Source organism: Vulpes vulpes, chromosome 4 (assembly GCF_048418805.1).
Source record: "Vulpes vulpes isolate BD-2025 chromosome 4, VulVul3, whole genome shotgun sequence".
Lineage (NCBI taxonomy): Eukaryota > Metazoa > Chordata > Mammalia > Carnivora > Canidae > Vulpes > Vulpes vulpes.
The window spans coordinates 94,659,887-94,674,063 of record NC_132783.1 but is presented as its reverse complement, the minus strand read 5'-3'; the positions used below and the strand labels follow the sequence as shown (position 1 = coordinate 94,674,063).

Sequence of the window (14,177 nt, the reverse complement as noted above, 5' to 3'; positions counted from 1 at the left end):
ATAGGTACATGTTCTGGGGATGAGACAGTTAAGCTCACAGAGGAAAGGTTTTATAGTTTGTTCATTCAGAGCCCCAGTGTCAATCTTAGGGCCCAAGACCACTAGGACTCAAAGGGATAAGAATGCAGCTAATTGCACCTGCCTTCTTGGCCTGAACTAAAACAACTCACTCATTTGCTGAGTCTCAGTGGACTCATCTGCAAAAGGCAGACAATAATTCTGGAGTGAAGACCAAAGTGGGGATGCAGGTGAGGGAGATGGCTGCTACAGAGGCATTCTCTCCAATTCTGCTGGTAGTAGGGAAAAAAAGCTGTGACATCATGGGAGGCCTTTCAAGAAGTAAGTTGGGGCTGTGAGACCACCAGGGTAGGTCAGACTGCTCTGGGTGGCAGGAATGTGTGTATGGGCTCTATGGAAGAGGGAGAAGTTCCATACAAAGGCCACTCACCATTCAGCTGTCTCAAGTCATCAAGCCCTGCTTAAAGTGTGCCCGATGGCATACACTGGACAGCTACATGGGGCCCCACAGCAAGATGTAAAAGCAGCCCCCTCCTTGCCCAGGTGAGAACTGGGAGGCCAGACTCTGTCAGTGTTGACAGACCCAGTTCTGGAGAATGAAAGTGGAAAGTCTGTGGGCTCTGAGTCACCCCACCCCTCTGCCCAACCTCCACACACCAGCAGGCCAAGGATGCCTTTCAAGGGAGACGGGAGACAGATGTCAAAAGCCCATGGGAAGGAGGTAGCGGTGTTGGTTGGGCCAGGGATTGGATGACTTCACCATTTTACATATTTCTAGCTGATCTGGGAATGGAGGGGGAGGAAAAGGAAACTGGGGAGAGAAAAGAGGCTTGCCACCACCTCACAGTCAACTTAAAGGGGTGACCCTGTGCCCCAGCAGGGCTCTGCAATGGACTAGTACCACCACTGTGGGACCTTGGACAAATCACTTACTCTCTCTGAACCTTACTGTCCCCCTTGGTATATTTGGGAGAAAAATGGTCTACCTATACCTCACAGTGTTGCCAGGACACCTGAGAGAGCATATGTCCCTTCCCCCAGGTGCTGACAAGGCTGTGACTTGGCACTGTGGTACTCAGGTGTGGAAGCAGCTCGGTCTGGAGCAGTGTTTCCAGCCCTGTGCCATGGAGTTTAAGGCCACGGCAGAGATATGAGGCCACAGGGAAGAACGAAGGACTGGAAGGCCCCCCACATCACTCCTCCCCTACACCAGCACAGCCAATTCTGTTAAGATTGGAGGTTCCGTGGAGGATTTCAATTGCAAAAAAAGAGCTCTGCTGCTAAACAAGTCTGAAAACAACAAATTAGAGGAAGTGACGTGGAACCACATGCGATTTGGTAGTGAGAGGAGAACATAGAACACACTTTCTGTTATGCGCCACGAGCCTGATCCTTCTCACATCTCATTTAATCCTCACAACTGCCCTTGTTGTGCCATTATCCTCAATTTGCAGATGAGGACACTTGACTCTGGAACAAATAAAGACCTGGCCCAAGGTCACACAGCTAGAAAAGTGGCAGAGCTGGCTCAGCACACCCAGGTGTGATCTGCAGTTCCTAGGTCTTTCAATCTTGTTTGACGATCACTTCTTGATCACTGACTGTGAAGCACTGGGCTGGGCTCTGCAGAATTCAGCTGTGCATGAGAAGCCTGCTGGGGGAGACTAACATGCAAACATGCTGTTGAATTCTGAGTGACAGTGACAAGAGCTACAGGGAAGCACAAGATGCTCTGGGAACCCAGACTGGGCCATCAGGGGTGCTTCCCAAAGGAGGGAGTATCTCACTGGGTCCTGAAAGGTGACTGGGATAATCCTGGAAAGTGAGACTAGCACTTTTTCGGCAGCAGGAGGAGCAAGTGTAAAGACTGGGGAATGGGCCCATATAATCTTTAGGGAATGCAAACTTGCACAGGGAGAGCTGGATCCCAGGTTTCTTTTAGGAATGAGGGGTGGGAAGGCCAGCAGGGAGAGAGATGGAGTGGGCAAACTAAGCAGGGGCTGAAGAGCCCTGCAGGCCAAGCTCAAGTCTGGGTTTGACAGTGAGGGCAATGTGTGGCCACTGAAGGCTTTTACAGTTGCAGCAGTAGGGTGGAGGGAAGTGGGTGGTTTGAGCTTTTGGGAGGTCACAGGGCCAGGACTCGGTGACAGGTGAGAAAAATGGGATGAGTCACAAAAGCAACACTGATGCCTACTGGTGCCGCTGCCGTTTCCCTGACCAAGTGCGCTCACTCTGTTGAGCCTTTCTGTGCATCACTGTTTCATTCCTTGCAACCATCTGAGTTAGGCTCTACTGTTATTCTCATGTTGTGGATGAAGAAACTGAGGCTTAGAGGTGAAGTGATTTGCCCAAGGTCATCCATCAAGTGTGGGAGAGCCAGGTTTCAAACTGAGGTCCGATTCCAAGGCCCGCTGCTCTTGATCACCACGATGCATTCCTCCCAGGATGGCACCCTGGGTTCTGGTTCAGGCCACTGGGTGGATGGTGGTGCCATTAACTGGACAGACAACAGAGAAGTAAGAGCAGGCCTCCTTGGAGAGAGAGAACAAGCTCAGTGTTGGATGTGCTCAGTCTGAGTACCAGTAGGACATTTGGGAGGAGGTGCTCAGTAGCTGGACAGCAGAAGCTGTCAATGTGAAGTGTGGGGAGGAAAAGGTAGACATAGTGAACCAGGAACAACACTGTCTAGAGAGCTTTTCTTTGCCAGGGAGAGGGCCTTGAGGGGGAGGGTCAGAGAAAGGAAGAAGAGTCCAAGAAGGAGACAGAAGAGAGGTCAGAAAAGGTGAGAAATCTGGAGGACACAGTATTCCCGCTGTTCTTCCACTGCCCCCACCTGGCTGAGGACAGAGGAGCCAAAGAAACCATATTTGAAAAGGACAACCAATACAAAAGGTAAGATGTTGCCTAGTGGACAAAGAAGATGGGACAGGAGAGTATGACTTAACAAAGATGTCACTGGTGGTTCTGTGGAGGGGAGGGAGAGGAAAACAATTTGCAATGAACTGACTGGAAAGCCAGTTAATGCACACAACATTTTTCAAGAAATTTAGCTGTGATGGGAGTAAAGAGTTGAGATGAGTGAGAGAGAGAGGCCGTACACTCAGGACACAGTGACATGCTGATGGGAGCCAGCCCAGGAAGCCGAGGTCAGATGGAGGTGGCAGGAAAGGACGGCATGGCCTTAGGCAGAAGGGGTAACTCTTCTCTCAGGACTAGAAGAGAGTCTGCAGGTAGAGTGGTAAGATGTTTGAGAGAGTGCCTGTCCACTGGCTTTTTCCTTGTTGAAACAGGAAGTGAGGTCATCTAACAAGAAAAGTGTGGTGGGGAATGCCTGGAGGTTTGAGAAGAATTTGGAGGTCTGACAAAGGGGCTATGGTGAACAGAAGTGATGAAGAACAAGTAGACTAGGGGCTACCTGAGGCCTGCTAGGCAATGTGAGGGCTCAGGCAAGTGGGAGACCATGTGTCCTGGGTACCACAGACAGATGGGATTGAGCACTTTCCTCGAGGTGTAAAAGGGGGGAGCGAGGGGTCAAACTGAGGGCTACGAGTTTCTGAGTGGGTGTAATGGAAGGGCAACAGGGCCAGGAATTGAGAGTACTGGTAAGACAGTGAGTGAATGATGGTCAGAGGATCTCTATGGCCTTGGAAGTGGAGAAAGGGGCAGGTGACAGCCTTCAGTGGATGAAGAGGAGTGGCCGGGAGATTGTAGATAACAGAATCAGGATCAGTTTCAAAGGAGCAGGGGTTAGTACATGAGAGACAGTCATGGTCTGGAAATGGTATAAGGGAGTGGAAAGATACTCAGCTTTATTGGTCTCCTGAGATGGGAGAGAATGAGCAGTCTCCACTGGATGGCTCCCAGGGGAAGCTGTATTTTTGGTGGACAGCCAGATCATGGTTAAGTTTGAGAGGTAGGAGAAGGAAAACGGAGAGGAGGCTGAAGCATAAACAGATACTGACCATGACTGCCTATCACATGACCTTGCAGTTGCCTGGTGCCTTGCTGTACTCTGGTCTCTAGACTGGACTGGATAGGCAGAAGCTGTGCAGTAAGGTTCTGAATGAGTGAGTAGTGTGATAAATGGCAGTTGAGAGAGATGTGCAAGGTAGAGTGGCAGTACAGTAGAAGGAGCTACCTGAGGAAGTCTGAGCTTGGAAGGAAGTTGCCAGGAGGAAAAGGAGGGGAGAGAAGAGTGTTACCAGCATTACCATCAAAGGGTTAGGGCTGTGTGGGCAGAGATTTATGGAAAGTGTAACAGGCCTAGGAACTTCAAAGTGTGCTTGCTCGCTGGGACCTAACTGGGAACCACTGCCTTAAAAAGCCAAGGAAGGCTAGAGACCACTGTTGCCCACTGGACACTTCTGGTCAGCCAACACTGAATGGGAGAAAGTTTGCTGACCATTTTCTGAAGGCAGTGGTGGGACCCCTTGGCTTACTACTTCAGGCTGCAGGGAAAGGTTCCTGGTTTGTCCTTTGGGGTGGAAAAAGATGTAGAATTGCTGCTGCTTTCCAGAGCACCAGGGCTGTTTGACCACCCAGGACCTTGCGCTAGCTGTCTGTCAAACCCAAATCTTCGCCTGCTGGGCTCCTGAGTGTGGCACTGTGCAGATGCAGCTGGGGGCAGGCAGGTGAAGAGGTAATGAGGTAGCAGGGGAGGAGCCGCCCAGCCCTGGGCTTGCTTGGGAGCAGGGCTATCCAGGAATAGCTCACTGGGTTCTTTCCTCAGCCCTCTGAGGAGCTCACTCAGCCCATGGGCTGGGTCATTCCCATGGCTTCAATTATATCTCCAAGCTGGCAACTCCCACCCCACACCTCCATCTCCACCTTGGTGTCTCCTGAGAATCTCTGAGCCAATGTGCCCCAATTGAATTCCATCTTCTGCCAATGCCATCCTTGATTGGCGAATAGCACAGCATCCTGCCAGTCACCCAAGCAAACACCTGGAAGACATCCCTGACTCCTTCATCTCTGTTTCATAATCAGGTCACCAGAGCGTCATGTCTGCTTGCCTTGCTCCAGACCCACCATCCATCAGCTTTCCCTGGGCCTCTGTATTCCTTCCCAGAGTGTCACCCCTCCAAGTTACCTTCCATATTGCCAAAGAGTCATGGTGGGATACAGATTTGATCAAGTGAATCCTTTGATAAAAGCCCTGCAGTGACGTCCCCTCAGCTATGGGATCAAGTCAGAACTATTCAGCTGGACCTATGAGACCCTTTCTCATCTCTACTAGCTGTTCTGCCTCTCTTCTATTTGAGCTTTGGCTACCCCAAACTGCTGTGCATGTGCTATGCCTGCTGCCAGAACAACTCTCCAGATGAGCCTGAACTCACAACTCACTCCCTACAACTCAACTCTGAAGTCAGCCTCTTGGTAAGCCATTTCCAGCATTCCCTGGCAGGATGGGGGGCTTCCCTCATGCCAGGGCTTGACACCTGCTAATGTGCTCGTCCAGTTTTATGTCAGTCTCTCCACTGGACTGAGTTTCTCCAGGGTGAGAACTTAAACTGTGTCATGCTTTGGCTCCCAGTACTTGCAGAAGTGTTTCCTGAATGAATACACAACTGACTGACCGAAGCAAGTCCTTTGCTTTGAGGAATCCAGCAAGCACTTCTGAGGCCAAGACTCGTCTCTCCTCCAATCCCTAGCCCCAGGCTCTCTGACCCTGACGCCTCCCAAACTCATTCAGACCTTCCCATAGCAGTGAGCTGTGCCAAGGCTTCTGGCAGCCAGCACCATCCATGCCCCAAAAGTCCTGGGGGTAGGGGCAAGGGATTCCTCAAGGAGGAGAGGCGGTAGAGCTAGGCTCCCCCCCCACACCCACCTTCTTTTTCAGCTTGTGCCGGGCCCGCTTGGCGGCCCTGGCGCTGTTGGGGACTTTGGGCTCCGTGCTGTTGATGAATTCCAGCAGCTCATCCACATCTCGGTGGTCCACGGCGGGCTCCCCAGGGATCCCGCCCAGGGCGCCCCCCTTCATGGGCGGCTCCTCTTTCCGCCTGGTCAGCCTCGAGCGGAGCTTCTCCCGGATCTCTGTATAATTCCGACTCGTCGGGGCAGCGGGTGGCTGGGGGAGGGGGAGGTGCTGACGTTACACCCTGGGCCTGGGAAGCCCGGAGCACTCCCACCCGCTGGCACCGAATGTGTGGCAAGAAGCGAGACAACTGTTCTTTCTACCATAGCCACAAAGGCCAAGTGGCTTCAGCCTTGGCCAGGCTCAGAGCTGAGGCAGCAGTGGGCGGAGTGGGAGGTACGTAACAGCATTCTGAGCACACTGACTTGGGAGCCAGGTAAGCAGATTTGAGCCCGGGCTTTGTCACTTGCAAGCTGTATGACCTTGGGCAGGTCACTGAGTCTTGTGTGCCTCGATTTTGTCATCTCTAAAATGAGAAAAAAAACCCCTGGCTTAAAAGTGACCAACAGTGTAATTACTTTCACCAGTTCTGTCCTCAACTGCTCTACCCTAGTCAGCAGCCCTTTCCTCTTCACCCTACGAGACTTCTGAGCTGCCTTCGCCCTCTGTCTGGAGACAGCATGTACTCTGCCCTGAGCCTCCTGCCTGGTGCCGTCTGTGTTCATGGCCTGTCCCTTGCTAGCTCTCACGCTTGGGGGACTGAGAGCCTTTGCTTCCATTCTGCCTTCATCACACACAAGTGTTCGCTTCTCTGTAATTATACATATGCATGCTCATCAGAATCACAGCTTTGTCTCTGCCATTTCCTTTCCTTTTGCCTAAGAAAAAAAGTCAATCTTAAGAGAAACCATGAAAAAGCAAAGGTAGCAAAGTGTTTAAAAATCCCTGCCTCACAAATGTGCTGTAAGGATCAAGCTAGTGGACGCAGGTTGCGAGGACTCAGAGGGTACCAGTGTGGTTATTATCCCCATGAGCAAGGGGGAGGCCTCTGGGGAGAGGAGTGCTCCTTGGTTTACCTTGACTGGCCCCCAGCCCTCTGGCCTGGGCAGGCTCACTCACCGCATTGTGGCCGAAGAACTCACAGTAGCAGCAGTCACAGAACTTTCCATCTCTCTGATGAGTGGAGGATGAGGTGCAGGAGCTGCGCTCTGAGCTGCTGTCCTCTTCCTCACCCAGGCCCTCATCTGCCTCGCAGGGCTGGGGCAGCTGGCAGGCCAGGCCACTGTGTGTAAACTTGTGCCCTTTGCACCCAGGATCCCTGCTGTTGGGGGAGAAAGATAAGCCCACAGATGAGGGAAGGCACGACAGGAGCAAGCTGCAGCAGGAGCCTGGGGGAAGCATCCCCACCACTGCTGTCCTGACTACCCTTTGCCTGTCTCATCCCACACAAAGCCCAAGGCAGTCAACCCTATCAGTGCCTCTCACAAGAACAGGGCCAACACCCTGACTGTCCCTAAGGCCCAGCTCAATGGCATTATTCTGGAAAGGTAGGAACCTCATGCCTCCCATGCCCACACCCACTGAGTAACCCTCCTGGACTCTGAAGGAGGGTCACATAGTACGTGTGTATATCTCTCTATCCTGTTGTATACCACACTTTACTGTGATGATCTGTTTGCCCACCTGTCTTTCAGACCAGACTGTGCATTCCCTAAGGGCAAGGACTATGCCACTTCTATTTTTGGGTCCCAGTGTGCATGTGCAGCATAACAATATACACAGCAGGTATTCAGAAAGTAGGTGTTTGAAAACAGATTAGAGGGCTGATGGCTCTCCTGGAGCATCTGAAGGAGGTCGACAAGGTCAATTTCCTTTCGACAAGGTCAATTTCCTTTCATCCGCTAAGGTCCTTAGACGGAGTCTGCCCCAGTGGGTGGAGCAGCCTTAGCCATGGGGCCTTAAAGTCAGGAAAGTAAACATGCTTAGTGGGCTAGACTCTATGAGTTACTTTACTGTTTGGGCTTGGTACTCTGGTTAGCATATTATTTCTTTTTTTCCTATTTATTTATTTATTTATTTATTTATTTATTTATTTATTTATTTAAATTCAACTTGCCAATGTATAGTATAACATCCAATGTTCATCACTGGGTGACGGGCATTAAGGAGGGCATGTGGTGAGATGAGCACTGGGTGCAATACTGTATGTTAGCATATTATTTCTAAGTGTCTCCCACGTCCTGCAAAATAGATGTTGTTCTCTATTCCCATCCTGCAGCAGAAATAACTTAAGGGAGAGAGTGCTTAACTGCTTTGCCCAAGGAGTGGCTAGGACTCAGCCTGTGCCTGTGTGCAAAGCTCATGCTCTCCCATTGTACTGCTTTGCCTCTGGACTTTAGGAAGCACTGGGGATATCATGTAATATAGACTATTTTTCCAGGGTAAGAAAAAACCTAGGCCCACAAAGTACCATAACTGGAGCCAGGAGAGCAAGAGCCCTGGGTTGACTATCAGAAGCTGGAATGCTTGGGGGCTGGGGACATGGAATGGGAGCCAGGAGAAAGGGCAGGATGAGGAGCAGTGAGGAGGTCTGGCTCCCAGGGTAGTCTGTTGAGCAAGGAGCAGAAATGGAGGGGCATGAACCATTATCAGTGGTACTCAGAGAAGCTTAATCCAAATTGACCATTCTTCACTCACATTAGCAAAATTAAAATACCTGAGTATTTTAATAGTGCTCCTGAGAATATGAAGAAACTAACACTCTAGTATTGGTGGTTACATCAATTTGGAGAGCCCTTTGGAAAGCAAATTTTCAATGTGTTAAGAATCCTTCTCAAAAAACATCCTCTCATTCCTTAAACTGAGAACGTTTTTCATTCTGAGGGATCTATTCCAAGGAGGAAAAACCCAAAGGGAAAAAGCTTTAGGCAAAAACATCTTTAGAGAGAATTTTTACACAATGTTAAAATACTGGAATGACTTCAATCATAAGTAACTGGAGAACAGTGAATTACACTATGCAGAATATTCTCCAGCCTTCGGCTGAGGCCCAGAAGACCACACAGGAGCCAAACAATGAATGCTGAGTGAAACAGGACAATGAAAAACTGGAAACTTTATGGACACCACCACCATTGTGTGGGAAAGACCTGTAGGGAAAACTGCTAACAGTCTTAGTACTGGGGTGGTGGGATTTTAGAATGACAAAATATAAATGCAGATTAAACACAGACTTGATTTATAATACAAAAATACACATATTTATATTCCCCAAAGAATGTTATCTTCCATATATACATTAATATAAACTTTCTCAGTACTTAGAGTTACTTCAGGGAATCTTTAAGCCAATAATTCTGGACTTACATCAGATTTCGGTGTGAGGATGTTTACTACAGCCTTGCTCTTAATGGCCAAAAACTAAAAATCCCCAAATGTCCAGGGATAGGAGAATGATGAAATAAATTATGCTAGAGGTATGTAATAAAACATTTTTGGTCACTTGAAAGTTTTTTGAAGAATTTTAACAGCAGGGGGAGGGTATGGGAGTGTCTGGGTGGCTCAGGGGTTGAGCATCTGCCTTTGGCTCAGGTGGTGATCCCAGGGTCCTGGGATCGAGTTCTGCATTGGGCTCCCCACAGGGAGCCTGCTTCTCCCTCTGCCGATGTCTCTGCCTCTCATGAATAAATAAATAAAACCTTAAAAACAAATTTTAACTGGGAAAGTGATCTATAATGTTAAAAAATAACTATACAAGAATGTATAAACATGGACCTACTTTATATAGAGACATCAGGAAGAAAATATACCACAGTGTTAGAAGTTTATCTTTAGGGGCTCCTGGGTGGCTCAGTTGGCTAAACCTCTGACTCTTAATTTTGGCTCAGGTCATGATCTCAAGGTCATGAAATTGAGCCCTGCATCATGCTCTGCACATATTGGGGAGCTTGCCTGGGGATTCTCTTTCTCCCTCTGCCCCTCATGCTGCTCATGTGGACATGCTCTCTCTCAAAATAAATAAATCTTAAAAAAAAGAAAAGTTTATCTTTAGGTTGTAAAGAAATTTGTTTTTCTTTAGACATCTCTGAATTTTTCCAAGTTTTTAAAAAACAATAAACATCTACTTCTTTTATGATTGTAAAAACTATACAAAAGACATAGAGTCAGGATGCCTGGATGGCTCAGTGGTTGAGCACCCACCTTTGGCCCAGGGCATGATACTGGAGTCCTGGGACTGAGACCCACACTGGGCTCCCTATGGGGACCCTGCCTCTCTCTCTCTCTCTCTCTCTCTCTCACTCTGTCATGAATGAATAAATAGAATCTTTAAAACAAAAAACAAAAAACAAAAAAAGACATACAGCCTACCTTTTTTATTTTCTAAGATTTATTTATCTATCCTAGAGAGTGTGAGTGGGGGAGGGGCAGAGGGAGAAAGAATCTCAAGCAGACTCTGCACTGAGCATGGAGCCTAATGTGGGGCTCCAACCCACAACCCTGAGATCATGACCCAGGCTGAAACCAAGAGTCAGACACTCACCCGACTGAGCCACGCCAGTACCCAAGGAAACTACCTTTTAATTTCTACCCCAAAGGTATGCTTTGTAAAGCTTCTTAGGACTCAAAGTTGAAGTTAGCAGGGAGTTAGCCCTTCACACAGCTCACTTACCTGTGAGTGCTAGGGAGTTGTTGAGAGCTGGGAGGTGGGAGGAGAGGCCCACCACAGTGCCCACTGCAGTGCCCACTACAGGGGTGGCTGCACCCTGAGAATGGTGGAGGCATCTTCAGGAGCGGCATGCTGGTGGAGGGCAGGTGAGGGTTCTGACATGCCCCTGGGGTGTGGGGGGCGGCAGCAGCGGCAACTGGGCATTCTGAAGCCTGGGCAGGGAAAGGTGCTGCTGGGGTAGTAGGCAGCAGGTGTGGGTGGGGTGGTGAGCCAAAGGATCCGGGGTGAGATGGGATCAGTGACGCTGGCTGCGGGTGGTGGCCGGTGGGGCTGTTAGGTGGAGCAGTGAGGTCTGAGTGCCGGTGGTGCTCCGAGATAGAGAAAACCTCACCTGTGGATGGATGGGGAAGAAGGGGGTCAGAGTGAGAGCCAAGACCCTGGGAAGGAAAGCCCAAGGACTCACTGCCACAACATCCTGCTTACTCTAACCACAGGGAACCTGTCTGGGGACAGCCTCTCAGTACATGTGAGCTTTTGGGAAAGTCTAGCAGTGCCTCAGGCTGGAGAGTTTTCCCTGCAGGGAGCAACTTGGCTGGACAGACTCAAGGTGCCAGATCTGAGAGAGGAGGCACCAGGAATGCCCACCCTATGGAAGACCACATCACCTTGGTTGTGGCACAAACAGGGGCTGTGTGTTCTGTCTCTTGGGGTCTCTCTAGGACTTATTGCTTGCAGGCATTCCTCAGGTACAGGAAAGGGTCTACAGAAACCAGTGGAGCAGCAGGGCAAAGTTCTGCCTCTGGGCCTTGAGGACTGAGGCTGCCAGGGTATGCCAAACTCTGGGGTAACCCAGATTTCAGAGAAGTAGGAAAGGCTTTGATGATTATCTGGCTTATGCATCAGAATAAATGAACTTCTACTCAACTCTCACAATACTGGGAGCAGCACCCTTTTGGAGAACTCAGATCTCAATTTTGTTTTAATTCCAGCATAGTTAACATATGGCATTACACAAGTTTCAGGTCCTCAATTTAGAAAGAGACAGTAATGAATATGTACACAATACTTCAAAGACCCAAGACTTTTTTTGTTGGGTCTCTAAGGGTTATCTCAAGGGTCTAAAGAAGGCTTACATAGCTGTGAACTTGGCTAATAATCCTGGCAGCCTGCACTGTCAACTTCTTGTGGATAGAAGTACAATGTTTTTATATTTGTCCTTTAGGTGGAGAACAGGAGGCCTAGGATGGCAAAAGCAGCTAGGTCCTCTGTGCAGTCCTCCCTGCAGATGTTAGGTGGCTAAAGTCCAAACTCCCTAAGGACACTCCCAGACTCCACTTTCTGTTCAGCTAGTGTTTACCATGTTCCCTCCTGCATCTGAAGGGAGCTATCAGAGCCAATGACAATATTTTTCAACTTCAGAGTTCTGGGGAAAGGACTGCCATGGAGACAGCCAAGGGCTAGGTACCCCCGCTTCCATCAGAACAGCTCCCCTTTTACTTATTTTAATAACTGACCTGATTTGACTAGTGAGGTGGTTAGGGAAACATGGCTCTCTGCATTTATGTGGCCTGGCTCTCTCCCGAGCTCAGAAACTCACCAGGGATGGTAGGAGGACTCCCGAGTGAGCTACCCGGCACAGCCCCACTGGAGTGCGGAGAGTTCCAGAGGCCCGAGAGCTTATGTGCTGACAGGAAGGAGCTGGGATCCCAGTCCCCTGAGTTCCCATGGCAGGAGGAGGAGGACGAGGACGATGAAGAGGAGGACGAAGAGGAATGAGAGTCACCCCCACAAGACTGTGATTTGCAGGATGTGTGTGACAAGGAGATCTGGAGAGAGGGGGGAAGAAAAGGCTCATGGTAAAACAGCAAACATCAGAGCCAACCCTCTGCTGCCTTAGCTTACTCAGTAGCACCTCCTCCTCCAGGCCCTGTGCCATGGCCAAAGTATAATTCCCACAACTCCAGGTGCAAGGGCAGACACGAATCAGGCCTTTGTGGGAGGAGCAGTGATGCTCCCAGTAAAGTGAAGTGTGTGGATACTGGTGAGAGTGACTCTGGTAGAGATACAGACTGCCCATAAACTATGGGCCTTTGGGGAGTCCTGAGAGCTGCCAAGGAAAGGAAGGGTCAAGAGTCTTGAAGCTGACACAATCCTGGGGTATAAGAGGGGGACTAGAGGGGAATGAGAAACAAAGTCTGACTGTTGTAATTCAGGAGATGCCACTTAGATGGCTCTTGGGCATCCTGGAGGCCTTCTAACTTAAGGCCCACAATAGACCTTCAAACCAACCTTTGCCCTCTGCATCACACTGGTTGGCTTTCAAGCTGCCACAGAGCTGAAGGCAGCATGGTGACGTAGAAAACAGGCAGAATCTCCAGCAGCAGTACCTGTAAACAGGCCCTCACACTGCACAGGCTCTCCTCAGGGGCAAGGGGGGGCTGCCTGAAGCCTCTCTGTTCTTGCCCTGACTGTGAGTGCCCAAGCTGCTACTTGCTGTGTGGATACAGCCCAGCAGCCCTTCAGGGTCTGGGTGCAGCGGCTGCCGGAGGAGAGCCGCCAGAGAGAACAGGGAAGGAAGGAACAGATCAAGAGCCTGATGTCTCTGGGCAGGCAGCCCTTCTGCATTCAGCGACCCCCTTCTCAGCCGTTACCTACCGCCACTGCATGCTCTGGACCTGTCTGCCTTTCATCTTCCTCCATGCTCTTTCGGCAACTCTGGCAGACCCATAGAGGCATCTCGCCTAGGAGATTCTTGACAAGCTTTGGCATGAAGTCAGGGGGCAGCTTCTCACCCTGCAACACCAGTCCATTTTGGGAAGGGCCTTCTTCCCAGCCTTTGCGTTCCCGATGACATAGCAGGCAGCAAGTCTGCACAGACTGGGTGGAGGTGGGGGGAACCTGTCCAACAGACAGAAACAGGGTTTCCCAGGAAGGGAAAGGCTCTGCTTAGAAATGATAATAACAACACTAATAACTTCACTTATTATGTGTCAGGCACTGGGTTAGGCACTTTCTATACATAATTTTAGTCCTTGTAATAGCTCTGCAAACTAGGTGTTATTCTTATTTTATTTTTTAAGATGAAGAAACATTTCAAGAAGTACATTGCCCAAGGTTACAGAGCTACTGAGTGGCTAAATTAGGATATGAACCCTGGTTGACTGCAAAGCTCGTGCTCAAATGCCAGGATATCTCCAAATCTTGAAGGTTAAAGAACGGTCCTCTTCCTTCTCTGGTATGTCTGGGAGAGGCCACAATTCTTGGGCTGTCTGTGCAGTCCACAGACCCTGGGGGTAGGAGAGACCCTTTCAGTTAATGTTGAGTTTGGGAGAACATATGGGTTTCCTGAAAGCTGCACAATTCCATTAAGATCACAGCAGCATTTTGGAGAAGGGGTTTGTAGAGCTAATCAGAAAGCATCAATTCAGTAGAAAACAGAGTTGGAGAGAAGGTAAAGCAGACCTTGGAGCTTCTGAGAGGTGGTGGAGCTTCTGAGGTATGGTGAAAAAGAACCTGGGCTTTTGGAAGTCACCCTGACCCGCATTCTAATGGCTGCCTGAGCATACATTAGCTGGGTGACCTTGAGCAAGTTATTTGACTTCCTGAGCTCTTATTTCCTACCTACTTTGCAGAGTTGAT

At 49.7% G+C, this 14,177-nt stretch overlaps 1 protein-coding gene across 19 annotated transcripts in view; it reads right to left on the bottom strand.

Moving 5' to 3' along the window:
* The window catches only part of FAM193B (family with sequence similarity 193 member B), a 33,273-nt gene that overhangs the window by 4,789 nt on the left and 14,307 nt on the right, over positions 1-14,177 (bottom strand). For 7 of the 19 annotated variants that reach the window (XR_012001159.1, XM_026006061.2, XM_072756500.1 and 4 more), the window contains 5 exons: positions 13,194-13,436; positions 12,136-12,364; positions 10,542-10,929; positions 6,992-7,193; positions 5,846-6,085 (listed from right to left, as the gene is read on the bottom strand). Coding sequence is in view for 18 of the 19 variants with exons in the window: in XM_026006061.2 (XP_025861846.1) it covers positions 5,846-6,085; positions 6,992-7,193; positions 10,542-10,929; positions 12,136-12,364; positions 13,194-13,436 (1,302 nt within the window). In the remaining variant the exon portion in view is untranslated. The remainder of the gene's footprint in view (positions 1-5,845; positions 6,086-6,991; positions 7,194-10,541; positions 10,930-12,135; positions 12,365-13,193; positions 13,437-14,177) is intronic. The other 12 variants (XM_072756510.1, XM_026006080.2, XM_072756504.1 and 9 more) reach the window with 5 other exon arrangements.